This window comes from Desmodus rotundus, chromosome 2 (assembly GCF_022682495.2).
Source record: "Desmodus rotundus isolate HL8 chromosome 2, HLdesRot8A.1, whole genome shotgun sequence".
NCBI lineage: Eukaryota > Metazoa > Chordata > Mammalia > Chiroptera > Phyllostomidae > Desmodus > Desmodus rotundus.
The window spans coordinates 178350612-178368845 of NC_071388.1; the positions used below are offsets into that span (position 1 = coordinate 178350612).

The 18234-nt window shown below is 40.5% G+C and overlaps 1 protein-coding gene across 9 annotated transcripts in view; it reads right to left on the minus strand.

Annotated features, from left to right (window-relative positions):
* Positions 1–18234, minus strand: part of ANKRD44 (ankyrin repeat domain 44) — a 288800-nt gene that overhangs the window by 99273 nt on the left and 171293 nt on the right. For all 9 annotated transcript variants that reach the window (XM_053918901.2, XM_053918899.2, XM_045198483.3 and 6 more), the window contains exons 7-10: positions 17359–17501; positions 15526–15738; positions 7422–7500; positions 931–1045 (exon numbers count right to left, since the gene is read on the minus strand). In XM_053918901.2, coding sequence (XP_053774876.1) covers positions 931–1045; positions 7422–7500; positions 15526–15738; positions 17359–17501 — 550 coding nt within the window. The remainder of the gene's footprint in view (positions 1–930; positions 1046–7421; positions 7501–15525; positions 15739–17358; positions 17502–18234) is intronic.

The following is an 18234-nucleotide window of genomic DNA, read 5'->3' on the forward strand; positions in this document are numbered from 1 at the left end:
GCAATGGGCTCCAGGTCACACAGCTCACAAGCAAAGTAGCTTAGCTTGGAACCGCGAGAGCCCGGGCCCCAACCCGTGACACGATTCTGCCTCTTGGCAGAGCATGTCATCATCACACACACTCCATCAGGCCAAACACGTCCAAGAATTGTACTCTTTTCATCTTTTGTTCCTGCTTTCCACCCCGCTAGGGGTGCCTGCCACCTCTGCTCTACTTGAATAATTCTCCTTCCTCAAAGCCTACCCAAAACCCACCTTTGCCTTGAATGTTTTTCTGAAAACCTTGGCCACCTTGGAGCTCTCCCCTTCCTGTCCACAGTCTATGGCACGGTGTCTACACCAAACATCTTGCCACTTAAGTCCTGTTTCATTTAGAACTTTATTATATACTATCTTGCATAGTTCTTTGTCTTAGTTGGCCTTGGGCCTCTAACACAATTATGACCTCCTTGAAGGTACCAACCAGGTAACTTCTGAAATTTTCCATAGCACCCAGCATTGCGACAGAATAGTGCAAAGGCTTTACGCACTCATGTTGAATTGAAGTGTAAAATGAAGTCAGGTCCCCCCCTTCCCTGAATAAATTCTGAATTTGCCCACTTCTGTTTTATTTTCCCTGTTTAACTGACATTAAACATGGGAAAGAACAGAAGAATATTACAAAGCAGAGTTAGGAATAAAGTTCAAGTCTCCTTAATTAAAACCACTGGAATAGGCCTCTTTTTGATGGAGCTCAAAAATAAACTTGGTTCTTCCTTGCATCTGTCATTAAAAGTCACTGAATTTAGTTCAAAATTAATTTGTCTTTAGCATAATGGTACAGATCTACCATAACCTGGATAAATGGGACCTATCTGCTGCATGGCAGAATCCCTTTGGCAGTATTTCCACATGTGGCAATTATTCCACCGTATTTTCGCAGTAACCTACTTGGCTGTGTCAGCTCCGCTGGTTATCAGGGTGTTAATCAAAAGCTCATGACCGTATCTTGCAGCCACATGGAGGGGAGTGTTGCCATCCTTATCCACACAGTCAATTTCGCCTCCTGGAAGAGAGTTTTAAATACAGGATAACATAAGGATTCAGGCTGATTCAGATACTACATTCTATGCTGGTCATTCATGTTGATCAAATGTTGATTTCTTTTCTACCCTGTGTGCATCTTTCCTTTGAAGAATAAGAATGCTTTCCAAGGGAACAAGTCACCATCTGAAGTAGGAATATTATTGTTAAATCTGCACAGAGGGAAGTCGATCAGAAATGCTCTTGAAAAATCCTTCCAAATTGTCTTATTTAAGGATCTAAAATCTTAAAATTAGGTTCCTGCTCTGAAAGAACAATGTAATCAAATTGCATTAAATATAATTCTGAAGATATTCCATTTTAATTTTACCTGCTGAATTAAAGACCCATGTTAACCTTATACTGAAGCATAAGAACCAAAAGGAATGGAGAGTTCAGGAAAGCATTTTATGTAGTTTGATTATCTAATTTAAAATATGATGAGTAAAATGAGTAAAAGCATAAATGATGAACTGAAAATATCTATATTTATGTATTTTCATTGTATTTTGTTTTATTTTGCCTTTTCCCCAACTTTTTATTTTATTACATTTCTTTCCTTCCTCTTTGTATATTTATGTAAATATAATTAGTCTATTTATTCATGTATTTGAGAAACCACTTAAAAATAAGTTAGACATATATTTTATCTCTAAGAACAAAAACACTCTCCTACATTATCATAATTCCATCATTGTGCCCAAGAAATTTAACATTGATACAGTAACTGCAGGTTTCCAATTGTCCCAAAAATGCGCTTAAGAGCTATTTAAAAAAAACCAAAACATCCAGGATCCAATCAGAAATTCTGATAGCACTTGGTAGTCATGTCTCTTTATTTTACTTTAATCTATATGTTCTTGCCCTTTATTTATTTTTAGTCTCTCACATCGTTGATATTTTTGAGTCCTGTAGAATGTTCTGCATTCTGGAATTGCCCGATTATTTCCTTATCACTAGATTCGGCTAAACATTTCGGCAGGCCGACCCCAGAGCTGATGTGCACTTCCCACTTCATCTCCTCAGCAGGCACAGAAGGTCAAGCTATCCCATTACTGCGTGAGGTGCATTTCGGGAACTTGTGACGGCTACAGAGTTTGTGACTATGAGAAAGTTCTAGAAGTGGATGCGTACACAACAATGTGAATGTACTTAGTGCCTGAAGCACACACTTAAAAATAGTTAAAATGGTAAATTTTACGCTATGAATATCTTACCACAATAAAAAAGAGGTTTAATAATTTGGTTAAGATGATGCCTGCCAGCATTCCCCATTGCAAAAAATGTCTTTGCTCCTTTGTAATTAAAAAGCAATTTGTGTGGTGATATTTTGGGACTGTTTAAATATCCTATTTCCCACCAAATATTCCTGCAATAATTTTAGCATTTACAGGGAGTAGTTTGTTCAAAAGTTACCTGAATTCTTTATTCCGAATGCTTATATTACCAATTGGACACATAGTTAGGTTCACCTGATCCTGTTTGTTTTCTATTTTTTTCTGGGTTTTCACTTAATTTTATTGTATTAATGTATAAAACATTTATATGTTTCAAAAGTCAAAATTTTATTTTTGAAAAGCCTCACTCTCATTTCTACCCCTTGCACTTCATTATCATCACATGCTGTGGCAATCACCTTTGTTAGTTTTGGTTTATGTTTCCCGTGTTTCTCCACAAAAATAAGCACATGGACTCTTTCACACCTTGCTCTTCTTCTTTTCACTTAACAGTCTACCCTCGAATTCATTTCTAGGGATTACTTCTTGGTGATCTTCCTCATTTTTGTACAGCTTTATTGGTTCCATTGCCTGCATGCACTAGTTCAGCCCACCGGTCTCGGATGGATGAGCATTCAGGTTGCAAATACTACTTTTGTTATTATTAAGAATGCTGGAGTGAATGACCTCATGCATATATTGTTTCATATTTGTTGGGTGCATTTCAGGGTAAATCCCTAGAAAGGGGATTTCTAGGTCAAAGAGTAAATAAATATGTGGTTTTGTTATATTTTGCCAAGTTTTCCTCTTTAGGCTCTACACAATTCTGCAATTGCAGACAGCAGCAATGCCTGAGGGGGCCTTTCCCCACAGCCTTGTCGAGCTTATGAGTACCTGCCATGTGATGGCTGAGAACTGGCATCTCAGCGTAGTTTCCACCGGATTTCTCTCATCAAGAAGGTTGAGCGTCTTTTTATATATTGACGAACCATTTGTTTATCTTTTTCTATCAACTATTTGTGATTGACTTTTGCTCATTTTTCTCTGTGTGTGTGTGTGGGTATGTGTATGTCAGGGGGTTCTTTTCGTCCTAGATTTTCTAGGGCTCTTAAAATATTTGGGAGATTACCCATTTATCAGTTGCAAATACTTCCCATGTGGATTTTAAAGTATTTGGTACTTTACCCTAAAAAATTATTTTTGTAATGTATCAGTTTCTTCTTGTACTTCTAGACTTTAAATTGTAGTTAGGAAGGCTTCAACCATACCCTGGCTTAAAGAACCTGACTTGTGAAAATATTTGCAACATGTATTACTGATAAATGGGTAATCTCCAAAATATTTGAAGAGCTCTTGAAATCAATAAATCAGGAGGACTCAAGGAGAGGGAGGAATGGGGAGTGGCTGCTAATGGGTATGAGGACAGGCAGTCACCTGGTTTCCACGGATACCTCAAGCAATCCTGGCTACAAGGACCGGTCCTAACTGCCCACAGCGGTCAGCCTGAAAGGTCCACTCACGAGCTGCTCCAGGGAGATACGGGAGGCAGACCCCTGGACTTCAGAGAAGCTTGTGCCCTGAACACACACTAAATCACTCCAGGTCCTTTCTTAACAACATTAGGGCTGCCACGCTTGCCAGCCTCAAGCATGCCAAAAACTGGGTAAAGAATGGACAACACTGAAGAGGATGGAAAAGAGAGGCTGAATTGATAAAGTTCCTTCTTGTTGTGCTAGCATTTAAAAAGTTAATTTAAGACTAAAAATATATATAAATAACTTCTACATATGCTTTTATTGTCATTTAAAATACATTTCAAGAACACATGATAACTAATTGGAAAAGTAAAAGAAAAAATGTGTATTTGTTATTCAGAAATATGTTTTATATTGAAATAGGACTTCTAGATGAATGGATTTCCATTTTACAGCTACCCAAACCTTTCCATTTTTACCTCCAAACCTATAATATTTTCTTGGAATGCAAATTAAATACCTTTACTATTCATTTAATGGTATGAAGTTAAATAATGGTAATCTGTCACTGATCATTAGTGAGGAAAATAAATATTTGTGAGTTTAGAAGTATGCAGAGAATGTCAGACGGATAATTTATGCAACATTGTCTAAGCAGCCACCCGAAATCGGTTTTCCATTACACGAGCAAGAATGCTCATCTCCCTAAGTTGCCTCAGAAGAACTGTGAGCTGGAAAGTCAAAAATCTCCCAGTGAATCACCCTAACCAATCACTTGACTCTTCCTTTTCAAACTCTATTTATTTACAGAGCTTCTTGAAGAAAACATCGTCTCTGAACTTTTGTAACCTACGACAGCATCTGAGCAGCTGCCTCGCGCACATGGCCGGGCCGAAAGCCTCCTGATACCACCACACTGTGTTTCCTTCCCTCTCTGGCTGCGCCTGCAAGGCCCCAGACAGCACAGTGTGACTGAACAGCAGAGGCGGTCTTTGTTAACTAAGTAAAAAATCTGAAGAGGTGTTTTTCGTTGGTGTTGGTGGTGGTGTTAACGACTGTCTAACCAAAGCTGAATAATTCTGGAAAACAAGGTTATTATGAAGAACTAATAACCCTGTTTAGTGAGCGGTCAGAGAAGGAGAGAAACGCCATACAGAGTCCAAACACCAGAGTGACTCAACAAAACAAATTTATAGAAAGAATGTTGCTCAGTCGCACGTTCATTTGGTTTAGGGAGCCAACCGCTGTCCCCATGTGGGACCACCGTTCGGGTCCTGTTGTGCAGTGACCCCCTCTGGGGGGTGGGCACCAGGCCCTGCAGGTGGGGGCCTCTGTGTTTTTCCCAGAAAGAAATCAACAGACAAGAGGGAAAAAAAGAGCTTCCTATTTTTCTCCCCAAGGGCGTTTTTAAAATGTCAAATGGAAGAACTTACAGTTCTCACATGTGTAATGAATGCAGAGAATTCTCAGCTGAGAGAAGAGAACGGTGATATTATCCTTCTACAGGGACAACTCTACTCCAGTGACTCTTGGAATAAATAGAATTCAAGTTAAAAAAAAGGTTTGTAAATATGTCATTGTTTATCCAGAAAACACAAAAGTGTAGCAGTTAAAAACTCAGTCTCTGATGTTAGACTGCCTGAGTTCCAATATCTGTCCCTTAACATGCCTGTCATATATCCCAACAAAAGTCACAACCTCTCTGCCTCAATCTCCCCACCTTTGAATTGGAGAGGTAACAGTCCCTCTTTCTGACGGGGTGGTTGGAAGGATTTATGTGGGGTGTTTAGCCAAGTGCCTGGCACAGCGTGAACATTCAACCAATGTCAGCTTTGTAATTATACATAATGGGCTATATATTATAGCCACTATATCCCCATCATTTGAGACCCCTGGACTCTGTTCAACCAACAAGCAAGATGCCAGGCAGCCACGAATGACACAGGCTCTGAAACAAAGCTCCTTGATCACAGAGGACGAGAGATGAGGTCACTTTTGGGTCTCGCCCCAACTCCAGAGTCTAGCAAGAATGTCCAGAGAGGGCATGGAAGCCTTCAGACCCACAAGGCTGGCTTTTGGAGAGGTCACAGCAGCCAGCAACCCGCCCCACCCCACCAACCCCCACTGTGGGGGCTGGTCTAAGCACACTAGCATAACAGAGGAGAGATGGGTCGTGGCCAAGATTCAAAGGAGATGGCCAGTATGGTCTGGATGGGCCTGTGGGAAGGCAGTGCTTAGCGGGTGGAAAACTGCTTTCTCTCTGGTCTGGCCACTGGTGCTTAAAATTGCTTTAATAGGAAGCAAAGCTCTTTACGTCACAGAGCTAAGTCCCATTGGTTAAATTCACATAAAATTAAAAACAAAAAATGGATATCAAATATCTCCCTAGTTTTGTTTATTTTTAAGGCAGGAGCCATTGTTTCCGAAAAATACAGAAACTGAGCAGCACCGTGGGGTAAGGAAACTGAGCAAAGGGAGGCTCGAGGGTCGCTGCCATCTCCCCTTATTCACATCCAGAAAAATAAAACAAAGTGGCCCTTTCAATGAAGTGATCGTCAGAGGCATACCACACATTTCAAATTGGGAAGAATGAGTGTGGTGCAGTTAATTTCCATTTTACTTCCGTGCTCACCAGGAACTGGTCAGGATTTCCTCTCCCCTGCAGCTTCACTGCAGTGCTTATAAATCTCCTTCGCTTTGCTGCAGATATTTTGCTTTCAAAGCATAATTTCACTGGCCGGTCTTCCATCCAAATGTCAGATGACTACTTGGTTTTACGACCTGAGGGCCTCAGATATAACTTAGTACCACTAATAACTCAAGTGTATGTCATCTCACATTCTTACAGATGGGAGAAAACGAGGTCCAAGAAAACTGATGCCAGAATTTTGAGAAGTAGAAATGTGGGTCAACTAAAGATAGTTTAGGAACTGCTGGCTTCACCTGGAATGTCAGCATAAAATCTGGGCTACACCTGTTTTTTCTTTTTTCAATTGTCTCTACGATTTCCTAAGGTAACAGACTTGTGCCGTCAAGGCCAATCCACTCGGAGGCCAGCCACGACCCCTGATGTGAGGTGACACTTCCCAGTCTGGCTGCAGAGACAACCCACCGGTTCAAGTGTCCTGTTGTCATCACATGGGGAATTCCTAGACTGTGACTTTCCAAGGTCTCTATCAAGCATGTGACTTTTATCACTTTTTACATCACGTATTTACCTGATTTTCTTCTGAGTCACCTCATTTTTCCCACGTTTGCCCAAGCAGCTCAATGAGTTTTAACATAGGGAGCTATGGTGAATTCTAAAATTTAACAAGATTACCTGCTGGGAAATATACAGTACTTATTTTTATTAGTTTCCAAGTGAAAAGGGCAGGATCTTGAGCCTATGTAGGTATGCGTATCATTCCCAGCCTCCAAACTTACGTGTTCTTTGACTGACTGGGAATGGACTGTGGAACTTAATGGCGTTACACTGGCACTCCTGAGCTGGAAGGTGATGACATGTCTGACTAAGAGCTCTGAGCGAAGCACATCAGAGGAAGCTGTGTAAATCTGCACATAATAAGCTCTAAAACAGAGCGTCATCTTTCAAGGTCAGATGACTGACAGGCAAGCTCAGACCAGAAAACTGTTCAAACAACGACCCTGCGGAAGAACCTCTTACCGTTCTGAATGAGGGTTTGCGACCGCGTGAACCTTCCGTGGACGGCCGTCATGTGCAGTGGGCTTTTGCCATCTTTGCTCTGGAAGATAAGGGAGAGAGAGACGATGGGCCAGTGGCATCGATCTGCAACATCCCTATGGACGCTGCTGGCAAGGCCCCGAAAACACCAATTTAAATTTTTTTAAGAGTGATAAAAAATTATGAGAGGCAAGAGTGAAAAAAGTATGTATTATATATCTCAAGTTACTGCATAACATCACACGGTAAAGAAGCCTAGAGAAGTGAGTATTTTAGAGAAGAAAGGCAAAATTCCTAGTTATACTGACAATATTTAAACTACCCTGTCTCAAATGGAAGAAATAATCCAAAACATTTTTTTCATCTTCTGTAATCTATTGATGAAGGAAGTTTCCTCCAAGGTATTTTTTTTTAACTTTAGTCTACAGTACATGAAAAAAGACAAATGATGTGTTAACTTGATTGGCTCAGTTTGACCTGAAGTTAACCAAACTGTTACAAATCACTGCCATTCTCAAAACTAACCCAGCATCTTCCACTATTCCTTACATTCCAATTCCACAGGAAAATAACACTTTTGATCGTTGCAAAGGAGAAATGCTGCTTCACTAAACTCATTAGAAATCATAGGATTAAGGCATATATATAACTGTTTAGCAAATTGCCATTTTAATGATCACCTGGAATTGTATGCTGAATTTATACATCTCTTTATTATTCAAGATATGAATGATGGAACTTCCTGACCCAGAGTAAGACAAAACATAAAAAATGTATAGAATCTATATACTGATCACCATTACATCAAATACCAAAGTCCTGTATATTTAATTAAGAAATAGTCATTTATATAATTTCTTTTTATAATAGTCATAATCCCCCTACAAAAAAAAGCACTGTTATTTTAGACCAAAGTTATCCTCAACAGAGAGAATGTATTCTTCTATTCAAGTATTGTAAGAAAAAAAAAACTATGTAATTGTTATTTTTCTAAATCTCTAGAGAAACATTTTTCTTAAATCTGTGGTTAAAATATGTGGTTTCTAAAATGCAAATTCATTTTTGCACTGAAACCCATATACTTGTGCTTTAAAATAGCTCTTTGTTTAAAAAATTCCACAGTGGAAAACAAATAATTATTTAAAGAAGTGCTTCTCAGAGTGAACCAAGGACAACCCTCATCTAAATCACCAAGCTTGTGGTAAACGTGAATTCTGTGCCCAGACTCAGGCTTACCGACTCAGAACTGGGGTCGGGGAGCCCCATGTGTAACTTGCACAGCACACGGCTTTAGACTGTGGGCTGGAATAGCTTATAAAACCACACATTTTAACAGAGACTTTTTATTATATAAGTCTATTCCTCAGAAAGGAAGAAAGGAGTTTTGCACAGTCTGTGCCAAAGGAAGAATGAATCAAAATGGCGATGCATCTTGGTTGAAAAAACAATCTTTATAGTGAAAGGTTCTCAGTTAGATGGCAAATTAATAATAATAATAATAATAATAATAATAATAGGATCTTTTTATGATTATGACCTGAACCAGAAAAGACTGAGAAAGCAAGATGAAAGTACAGTTGAAGGTTACGGAGATGGTATTTTAGAGGAAAAGAAGCACCAGTCAGGATAACGAGATTCAGGTGCCTCACCGACCATGAGACCTGCAGTGAGGGGGCTCCGGAAAGCTCTCTGACTCCACAGCCTGAGTCCTGGTGTCACGCCTGGTGTCAGGCGTGTCCATGGTTTAAAGGACTGAACCCCTGAGAACTACTTGGGAATAAGATTCAAAACATACCTCCTGCAATAAAAATGATGACAATTCAAGACCCTTAAGGAGAAAGAAAACAAAAATTGCAGAGTTGACATTAACTTGTCCCTAGGTGGTGCTATTTCTTTAAATTTTGCTCCAATATTTTTCTTAAATTTAATATGAAAACATAACTAATCAGTGTTTTGTCTAATATATATAAAGCTATAAATATTTCAGTATTTAGACAATATCTTTATAAATATTTAAGCACTTTTCCATGCCTAGAAAATAGCTTAAAGGCTTCACCAGGGAGTAACCACCACCCTGGAAATCACTAACTAAATTGCAGCCAGTGGGCAAAAGCAGAAGTAATGGGCCCCTCCCTCCCTCCCTTCCTGTAGGTACAATAAATCTTTTTTTTTTTTTTTATTGCACATCTTAGTTTAGAATCACTTTTACATCCCTAGACTAAGAGATGATACAAATAAAAACCAGTTGGGTTTCTACAGCGTGTGGTTCCATTTCAGGGAGAGCAAGCACCACACCCTCCTTCTTCCTTGCAGTGTTTGTGTCTTTGGTGAAGGGACAAACGAATAGGAGGACTGAAGTTGGGTCAAATTCCACAAACAATTTTATGGTGAACGTTGATCCTTATTTCAAGTTTATCCTTGCAGATCTTTGCCTGGGTTCCTGTGTCACTGAGGCCAGGCCGTCGCTGTGTTTTTTCCTCACAGGGACATGGGGAGTGGGGAGTGGGGACAGGAAGCATTCCGAGTATGGTGGCAGTCATTTGGGGGCAGTTTTTCAAAATATGCTACGATATGAAAGAAACTCTATTTCAAAAAGACAATGAACTCTAATAAAGGTCAAAAGGACAATACTTTTTATTTTGCCTTTACAAGTTAGAACTGACAATATTCAAGCTGACAGGAGGGATCCTAGTAAGATTCACATCTGCCTGAGAAATTTTTCACATGGGGGGACTTGCCCTTGCCGTTGCCGCTGCTGTTCGGAGAACTTCAAAGATAAAATATTCCTTGTATTCTCAAAGGAAAAGATATGTTCAGTTCTTCTATTTATTCAAAGCTTTGCTTTTATAAATTTTATTCTTAATTTCTAGTCTCCTTCCAACTTCTAGATGCATTTTCCCATTAGTTTTATGGCTTGGAAAACTTTGTTATTTTGAAGATGTATTTAATTAAGCAAAAAGTTCTTTTACTGATTCATAATTCAGTCATAAGTCATGAAGAACAACTAATGAGGAGTAAGAATATTTTATGACAAATATTAATACTCTTTCAGGGCAGAATTCAACATCATCCGAGGAAGATTAATCCTGGGCCTAAGGGAGTGTTTCAGTTTTCTTGACCACCATTTTCCTCAGAAATCCATTCATTCCTTTCTTCCACTCCTAATGTTTGCCTTCCTCGTCCTACAGCATCTCACAAAACCTTCCCCAAACTCACACTCTTACTCCCCAGGAACTTGAAGGCCTCGTGTTCTCTGCAGTACACTGCCTCCTGGAGTCTCATAGCCCAAGGGCCCTACTACAGGGCAGTAAAGTCTTCACAGTATAACACTAAGTCAGCTGGGGACGGGGTCCAGACGGAGTCGGAAACCCACAAGGCCTTCCTAATTCAATGGGAGAGCAATACAAAACCCTGGTTTGCAGGAAGGCCATACACGGTCCATTATTTAAATGGTTTTAAAGGCCAGATATAATACGTAGTTGGCTCAGACATTCATTCCTCTCCTTTCCTCACACGCTCTTCAAAGTTCCAAGAGCCATGTCCCTATCACTGCCTACTCCAGGTTCACCTTCAACCTCGGCAAAACCACCCTCACTCTGTAATTTGGTCCCGGTACATATGAAGAAGGGAGCAGGTCCACAGTTCAGTAGATGTGTGGTGGGCTTCAAATCCACTCTCGGGGCTGAATGACCTGAGGGCCCACTGACAGAAAAGAATTGAGACCCGTGAATGGTAGTGCCCAGAAGGCAGGCAACCTGGCAAGGAGAATTTCTGAATCTAAGTCATACCCTGCAGGGTTGTGCACTTAGGGCCTTCTTTAACACTCTGAATGCTCCCAAAAACAGACTTGAGATGCTACAGAAATTACAATGTGGGCTACAATGGAGAAGAAACATTATTTTCTGTTTTCTCATGTTCTTCCTGTTTGTAGTATAAATGGATTGTAGTGTAAAGTATTATGTCTGTGTTATTTCATCACAAATGAACTAATATCACAAGGTCAAAGCCATGGTCAATCTAAGCAAAAGGAGGGATTGTAAAATGCAGGCAGGACACATATCCTTTCTCCTCTCCCAATTATCGTGTCATCGCCCATGAAGATATTGCATTTAGGGTTTGGGGAGGAGAGAGGAAAATAAAGTGAACATGTGTGTGGGTATTGGCTACATTTCCCAAATCTTCAAAATAACAAAGTTTTCCAAGCCATAAAACTAATGGGAAAATGCATCTAGAAGTTGGAAAGAGACTAGAAATTAAGAATAAAATTTATTCTTAAGTTTTATGCAATTTACCTCAAACTTTAGAAAATCTAAACAAATACAAGTTGCCTTGCAATCTACAAACACTTTCAAAATGCAAGGGGCAATGTGGTGGAGGGAGATAACAACTTCAAGGAGAAAGCTACCTCCAGAGTCAGACAGAATGGCTCTCCAAAAAGGTTAGGAGCTCCGAGTATCCAGAGATCATCAGGAATAGCGAAGGAGGATTCTAGAGAATTAGGAAATTGGAGGATGGAAACAGGGTAGATGGAGGGAGACGGAGGGAGAAGGCTAGATTTGATTCAAAATCCCATTTACATAGATTAGAGAACGCATAAACCCAAGTCTCAGGTTTTAAAAATGCTATTTCTTGTATTCTACTGATGATTAACAACAATCCACAGGAAAAGTTAAATATTAAAACTTAGTAACTCTGCTTTCCAGGTCCACTTTGTGGGGAACAGAAGGCTGCCATGAACGGATGCACCATAAATAGCTGAGCCCCCAACGCAATCTGAACCGTCCGCTAGTCAGTTAACTGGGAGCAGTAGGGAGGTGCGACAAAATGTGGCCTTGCAGCCCTGGAGTCCAGCACGGCGAGCGCATTAGTCGGCATATTTAAAGAGGTAACAATGCGAATGAATTTAATGGAGGTTGGTGAAGAAAGCTACTTTATTTAACTTCAGTAGTTGTTCTTTCTTTGGAGTTTCAAAGATGTCCCTCAGACACCAAGTCTAGGGACATTGAGGGTTTGCCCACCTGTTAGTCTCCTGCCTCTCACCACCATCCTCTCTGACTTCAATCCCACGTGATGACTCCTTCTCCACCGTGGGCTACAGTTCCTTGGTTTCTTCAATGCCCCCAAAGACCTCCATCTTACTTGCACTTAGGACCTTGGGTGGTCTAGTTACAAGATCTAGAACTCTCAAACTCTCTTCGTCTATTCTACTTTTTTGTTATTACCTGCTTTCCACCTTCAAGAAGACATTATACTCCCCTCCGTGTCCTTCCTTTCTTCCCTAACTCTTCTTTTATCATCCCTTTCTCTGGCTCTTCCTTCTCCTGATCCTAAGAGTGAAGGGTTGCTGGCGTCCTCCATTCCCTTCTCTAATCTTGCTATGATGTAGCCTCTCCTTGGGTGACCTCATCCTTTCCTCCCAGTTTCAACTGTCAACCGCCTCTATGTGAATGAGGCAACCTAGTTTTTTCCTTCTATTCTCTACCACTATCCCCACTAAATTATCACATTTTCCCTATTGGTTTTCCCAGACTGGCTATAGCAAAGGCTCAAAATCAGCTTCTCAAAAACTAAACCCATCAGTTTTACCTCCCAGCCTTGTCTTTCTCCTGACATCCCTCTTATTAACAACAATCACTTACTGAGTGCTTACCATATAGCAGATGCTGTTCTTAGTAATGTATGAGCAATAACTTGTTTAATCCTCAAACTGGACCACAAGGACACTACTGTTTCCCTAATTGGACAGATAAACAGACTGAGACATACAGAGAGGTTGTTTATGATTATACAATCACTGACAGTCAAGGCCAGCATCGGAATCTAGGCAGTCTGCCCTGGAGCTGAACTTAACCACCACGCTGTACGGCCTCTCTTTGCCCGTTTCAGCTCTTACACTCGTCTTCGAGTCCACCGTGTCTTGTTCAACCCAACGCTGTGGATCTTCTTTCTGCAAAGCCTCTCCCTTCTGTCGGCTGTCCCCAGCCCCCCCCCCCTCCCCGCCCTCGTTACCCGCTATCTACACCTGTCTTTCTTTGACTTCTAGTTATCCTCTAGGAGATCCTATCTCTAGGCCTGCTCTACCTGAATTTTCTTTTTAGTAAAATAAAGATAGCTTTTTTCTTTTGGATATAAAAATAACACATATTCATTGCATCACAATCAGAAGACTAAAACAAACATAGCAAAAAGAAACTAAAAACCCAAACAATAATTTTGCCTCACTATTGCTAGCATATCAGTACATATTTCAGATATTTTTCTTTTTCTATGCACATACCTAGACACATAACTTTTCAAAATAAAAAGGATCATATTTATTTATTGCATTTGACTTTTTTATTGATATCACCGGCTATTATGTCTTTTTTACATTTTCCAATCTTAAGTGCAAATATATTTGTATACTAGTTTACATTTGTCCAATTACTAATGATACTGAATATTTTTATAGGTTTGATGGACATTGCATTCTCTCTCGTGAGATTATTTTCTAGCAGTTTATCAAACTTCTTCTTATTGATTTTTATTGATTCTTTATATAGTGAATATATTAACTCTTTGCTTATGTATATTGCAGAACAACTTCCCAGAGTTGCTCCTTTTTCAATTGTAAGTTAGTGTTTTTGTTTTTTTTAATTTTATTTCTCATTATAAAAGTTTTAAATTATATATGATTTTTTCCTTTATATTTTCTGTCTCTGGTGTTTTGTGGCCAGATTACTGTTTCTAACATGCAGTTCAGGTCACATGACCTCCATAGTGATCAGCGGCCCTCACATCCTATGGAAGCCGGAAGTCCTTATCCAGTAGATAAGCCCTCTTCCTTCCTCCTTGTTCTTGGCTCCCTTCTCTCATGTGACTAACACTCTATTCAAACAATATACAAGGTACTGCTATTCTGAAAATTTGTCCCATATTTCCTCACTAGTAGATATTATAAGAAAAACATTGAAAGATTTTAATAGTAAATAGAGAAGGTCATGAAAACAGATTGACCCAATATTCTTGAAATTAAATCTTAAAAATAATTTTTCAAAAGAAGAGGCAGAATGCACTGGGACCTTGCTTCAGGATACCTGTGTGCTTGGCAGAAGGGAAGCTGAGGTAGGAGCAATGTCACTCGGGGCACGCTAAGATATTCGGCTATAATCTAAGTGTGCTCAAGGGTATAACCAGTACCCTGAAGACTGCTGCGTAAGTTCCTCTTGCTTATCTGTTACAGGACGCTGACTAGTCACCTAAAGCTTACCCAGAACTTTTCCTCTCCAGATTTCCCCACACCTTTTCTTATGCTGTCCTATCTAGAATATCCTCTCTCAAATCTCTTATCACTCCTCATCTCAACTGATACCAATCTTCCAAGTCTCTGCTCAAAAGCAATCTCCATTTTTGATTCCCAAGCAAGAAACAAGTCAACACTTGGCTTCTTATAGTTTGCAATGCCTTATGACTCTCCCATGCCACTCACCACTTTTTCTCCTGCCTCTTGATCGGGAGTGCATTATCTCCTCACCATACTGTAAACTCCCTGAGGGCCGGGATCACATCTCATCTCGGAGTACTTCCTTAGTACCAAACAGAGGGTGCTAGGCAGTCCTCCATGAGTTTGCTGAATGAAGGACTCACCATTAGGACCAGGTCAATGTTAAATCACTGTAGCCACTCTCCAGGGAAGGCATTTGACAAACACCTCAGAGGGCCATGCCAGGGCTGGGAACAGACTTGGGCTCATGCCTTTCTTTCCATATCAGCATCTCAGCTCTATCAGCTCAATATTCACCTCAGTATTAGAATCTAGGCCAAATCAACATCCCTGAGACCCAGTATTTCCTCTGGAACATTCACTGAGCTACCAGAGACACGTGCCTAGAACCTCAGTGCCTTCCAGCTGGTACCATCGCTGCTGCAGAAACAAAGCGGCTAAGTTTCTACTGCATCCAGATAGAGGACAAGGCTCTGGGAGGCAAGGTCCTCGGAGTCACAAATCATTCAAACATGACATAATTTACAGCAGTGGATTTTGCTCAACCGGAGGCTCAATGCAAAGGTTTTTAACACTGAGAGAGTGAGCCTGAGAGGGTCGTACCTGGATGTTAACATCCGCCCCGTTGTTTACTAGCAGCTCAAGACACAAAGCACCGTGTGTGGAGGCGGCAGCAAAATGCAAAGGGGTGAAGCCGCTGTTGTTGGGCTGGTTCACATTAGCACCGTAGTCCGTCAGCTCGTTCACGACAGCGTCCTGCCCGTTGTAGCAGGCCAGGTGAAGGGCAGTGTTTCCGTAGACGTTTATTTCATCGATCTGAGAGTGAGTCCAAAACAGGGTGATTACACTCACTGCAGCTAATTTACCCCATTTTCCACAAAAAGCCCAATGGCTGTGCCAGAGAAAGGAAACGTCCATCTGTCGACATAATTACTCAGAGCTTACTCTTGCCCTACCATGGTCGTCCTGGAAATGCTTGTCACTGGAAGTAAAGATCAGCAAAAGGTGAATGTGACAAAAACTGAACTGCAGAGGAAGAGTGAGTTAGAGGGCTCAACTCGTGGAGAGATGGTTCTGGGCTATGGAAGGGATTAAAATGTGAAAGGCAAAGCTGTCTGGAAATGCCAGAGGTGAACTGGATCAGGGAGCAAGAAAAAAGCCTGAAACTCAACAGTGAACATGAAGAGACAGGGGTGGGAAGTGCCCAGGGAGGCGCGGTGGAGCCTCAACTCAGAAGCCACTCTGGCTTTGGCTGTGCCGTCTGACACTCCAGCAGGCCACACTCTATAGCGGGACTAGGAAGCTGTCCCGGGTGTGCAGGCCATGGCTCCTTCTGCAGCCCTGAATGTCGGGTTTCACTAGTGTGGTCTCAGTAGTGCAACTTGGTTTTCTTTTCCTCCAGAGACAGGGATGTTCCATAACCTCACCCCTTCTCCTGTTCTACTACTTGAAGGGGTCGGGCTGACTTCTACAGTTCAGCACTGGACACTTCTGCTATTTGTTCCTGCCATTCATTCACTCATTTCTGTTTGGAGGCCACAATTTAGAAGGCTAGATTCTGAAGGTGGGGTGAAGAATCCTAGCCAGTCTTAAAAAAATTTACACACACACACACACAATGGAGGACCCCCCAAAAAACCCAGAATTATCTTCTGTAGGGCAGGTCCCTTGTAGTACACACTTCCTCTGATAGGGGAGTGTTCTAAGAACCCATCTGTATCAGTGTACCAACTGGTATTGTTGTGAGAGGTTGCGTTTGGCTTCAGTGAAATTTTTTGAAGACTCTTCCAAACATATTTGCATATTTCATGAGGGGTGATTTACAAGCACACCTGCCCATACCGTGTTGAACATGGTCCCCATGCCCCACCCTCCCTATTCACCTGATCTCACACCGAGCAACTTTTTTTTGTTTCTCTGAATAAAAAATGTCCTCAAAGGGAAATGTTTTGCCAATGTGGAAGAGGTGAAACAAAAAACAGCAGAAGCACTAAAAAGCATCAAAACTGATGAGTTCAAAAACTGTTTTGAGCAGTGGAAAAAAATGTCTCGATAGGTGTATCGCATCAAATGGAGAGTACTTTGAAGGTGACTGAAGTTTAAACATGTAAGAATAAATACACAATTTTTTAATAAATAAATTCCATTTAGTGTATATATTTATATGTGTACATATAAAACTATTTATCTATTGTGATATAGAAAGTATGTTTCTCATTTCCTAGTAATTAGATGTCGCCATTGCCCTCCATCGGTTGCCCATGGAAACTCAAAGATAGAGTACTATAAAAGAAGGAGTTTTCTTCCTCTTGAATTAAAATGTAAACAGGATTTAATTTCAGAACAAAAGAAAACCCACAAATACATAGGATTTCACTTCAGGACAACAGAAAGCTCACAAACACAGCAGGGAGTGACACACGAATCATAGCTCACCTCCACCCCCAGATTCAGGAGATGTTTGACAACACTGATCTGTCCATTGGAGGCTGCGGCATGCAGGGGGGTGTAACCCTTCTTATCCTTACACGTGACTTCTGCGCCGTGGTTAATGAGCAATGCCACAACGTCCAGGTGGCCTTTACAAAGCAAGCGGCAGAGAACATCGTTACCCTTTATAGGACAATTTGACAATTCATTCCACCTAAATTATCACTATTACCTTTTACTGCCATCAGCACTTTGCTGAGCTATTTATAAAAAACTGGTTCATGGAAATATTCAACAAATATTTAGTGAGTACCTACTATGTGTCAGACTTCATGTAAATGCTGTGGGTAAACAAAATAGATGAATTCATATGTGAGCCTTCTCTTCAAGATCTAGTGGAAGAGATGCCTTTTGCAATTAAATAACAACAAGGTCCTGAGTACGCTAGTACTACGGTCTTAAAAATATGTTAAAATGAAAGCAATGCTTTTGAAATTGAAAAGCCCAACAATGGTAATTTGCTTTAGAAGACTAATGAAAGAAAAAAAAATTAATCAATCAGAATGACTCTAGATTAATTTTTAAATTATATGAAATTGCTGCTGTTTGACTTGGTTTTTTGTTTGTTTGTTTTTTGGACCACAGAAATGGCAATTTCATATGGTTCAACTTATAAGTAAATTACTGTAAACTACTGGTTAAACAGACAACTCTTCTAGTTTCAATTCCCACTGGCATATATTTTAGAATATTGCTCTTTGTTCCCTTTCTCACTACATACATGATAAACATATTTGACCTTTATTTTGTGACTGAAGATGGTTCGATGCTTCAGGGTCACGGTTGATACGGAACGGTAGAAGGTGATACTGACTCTTGGGT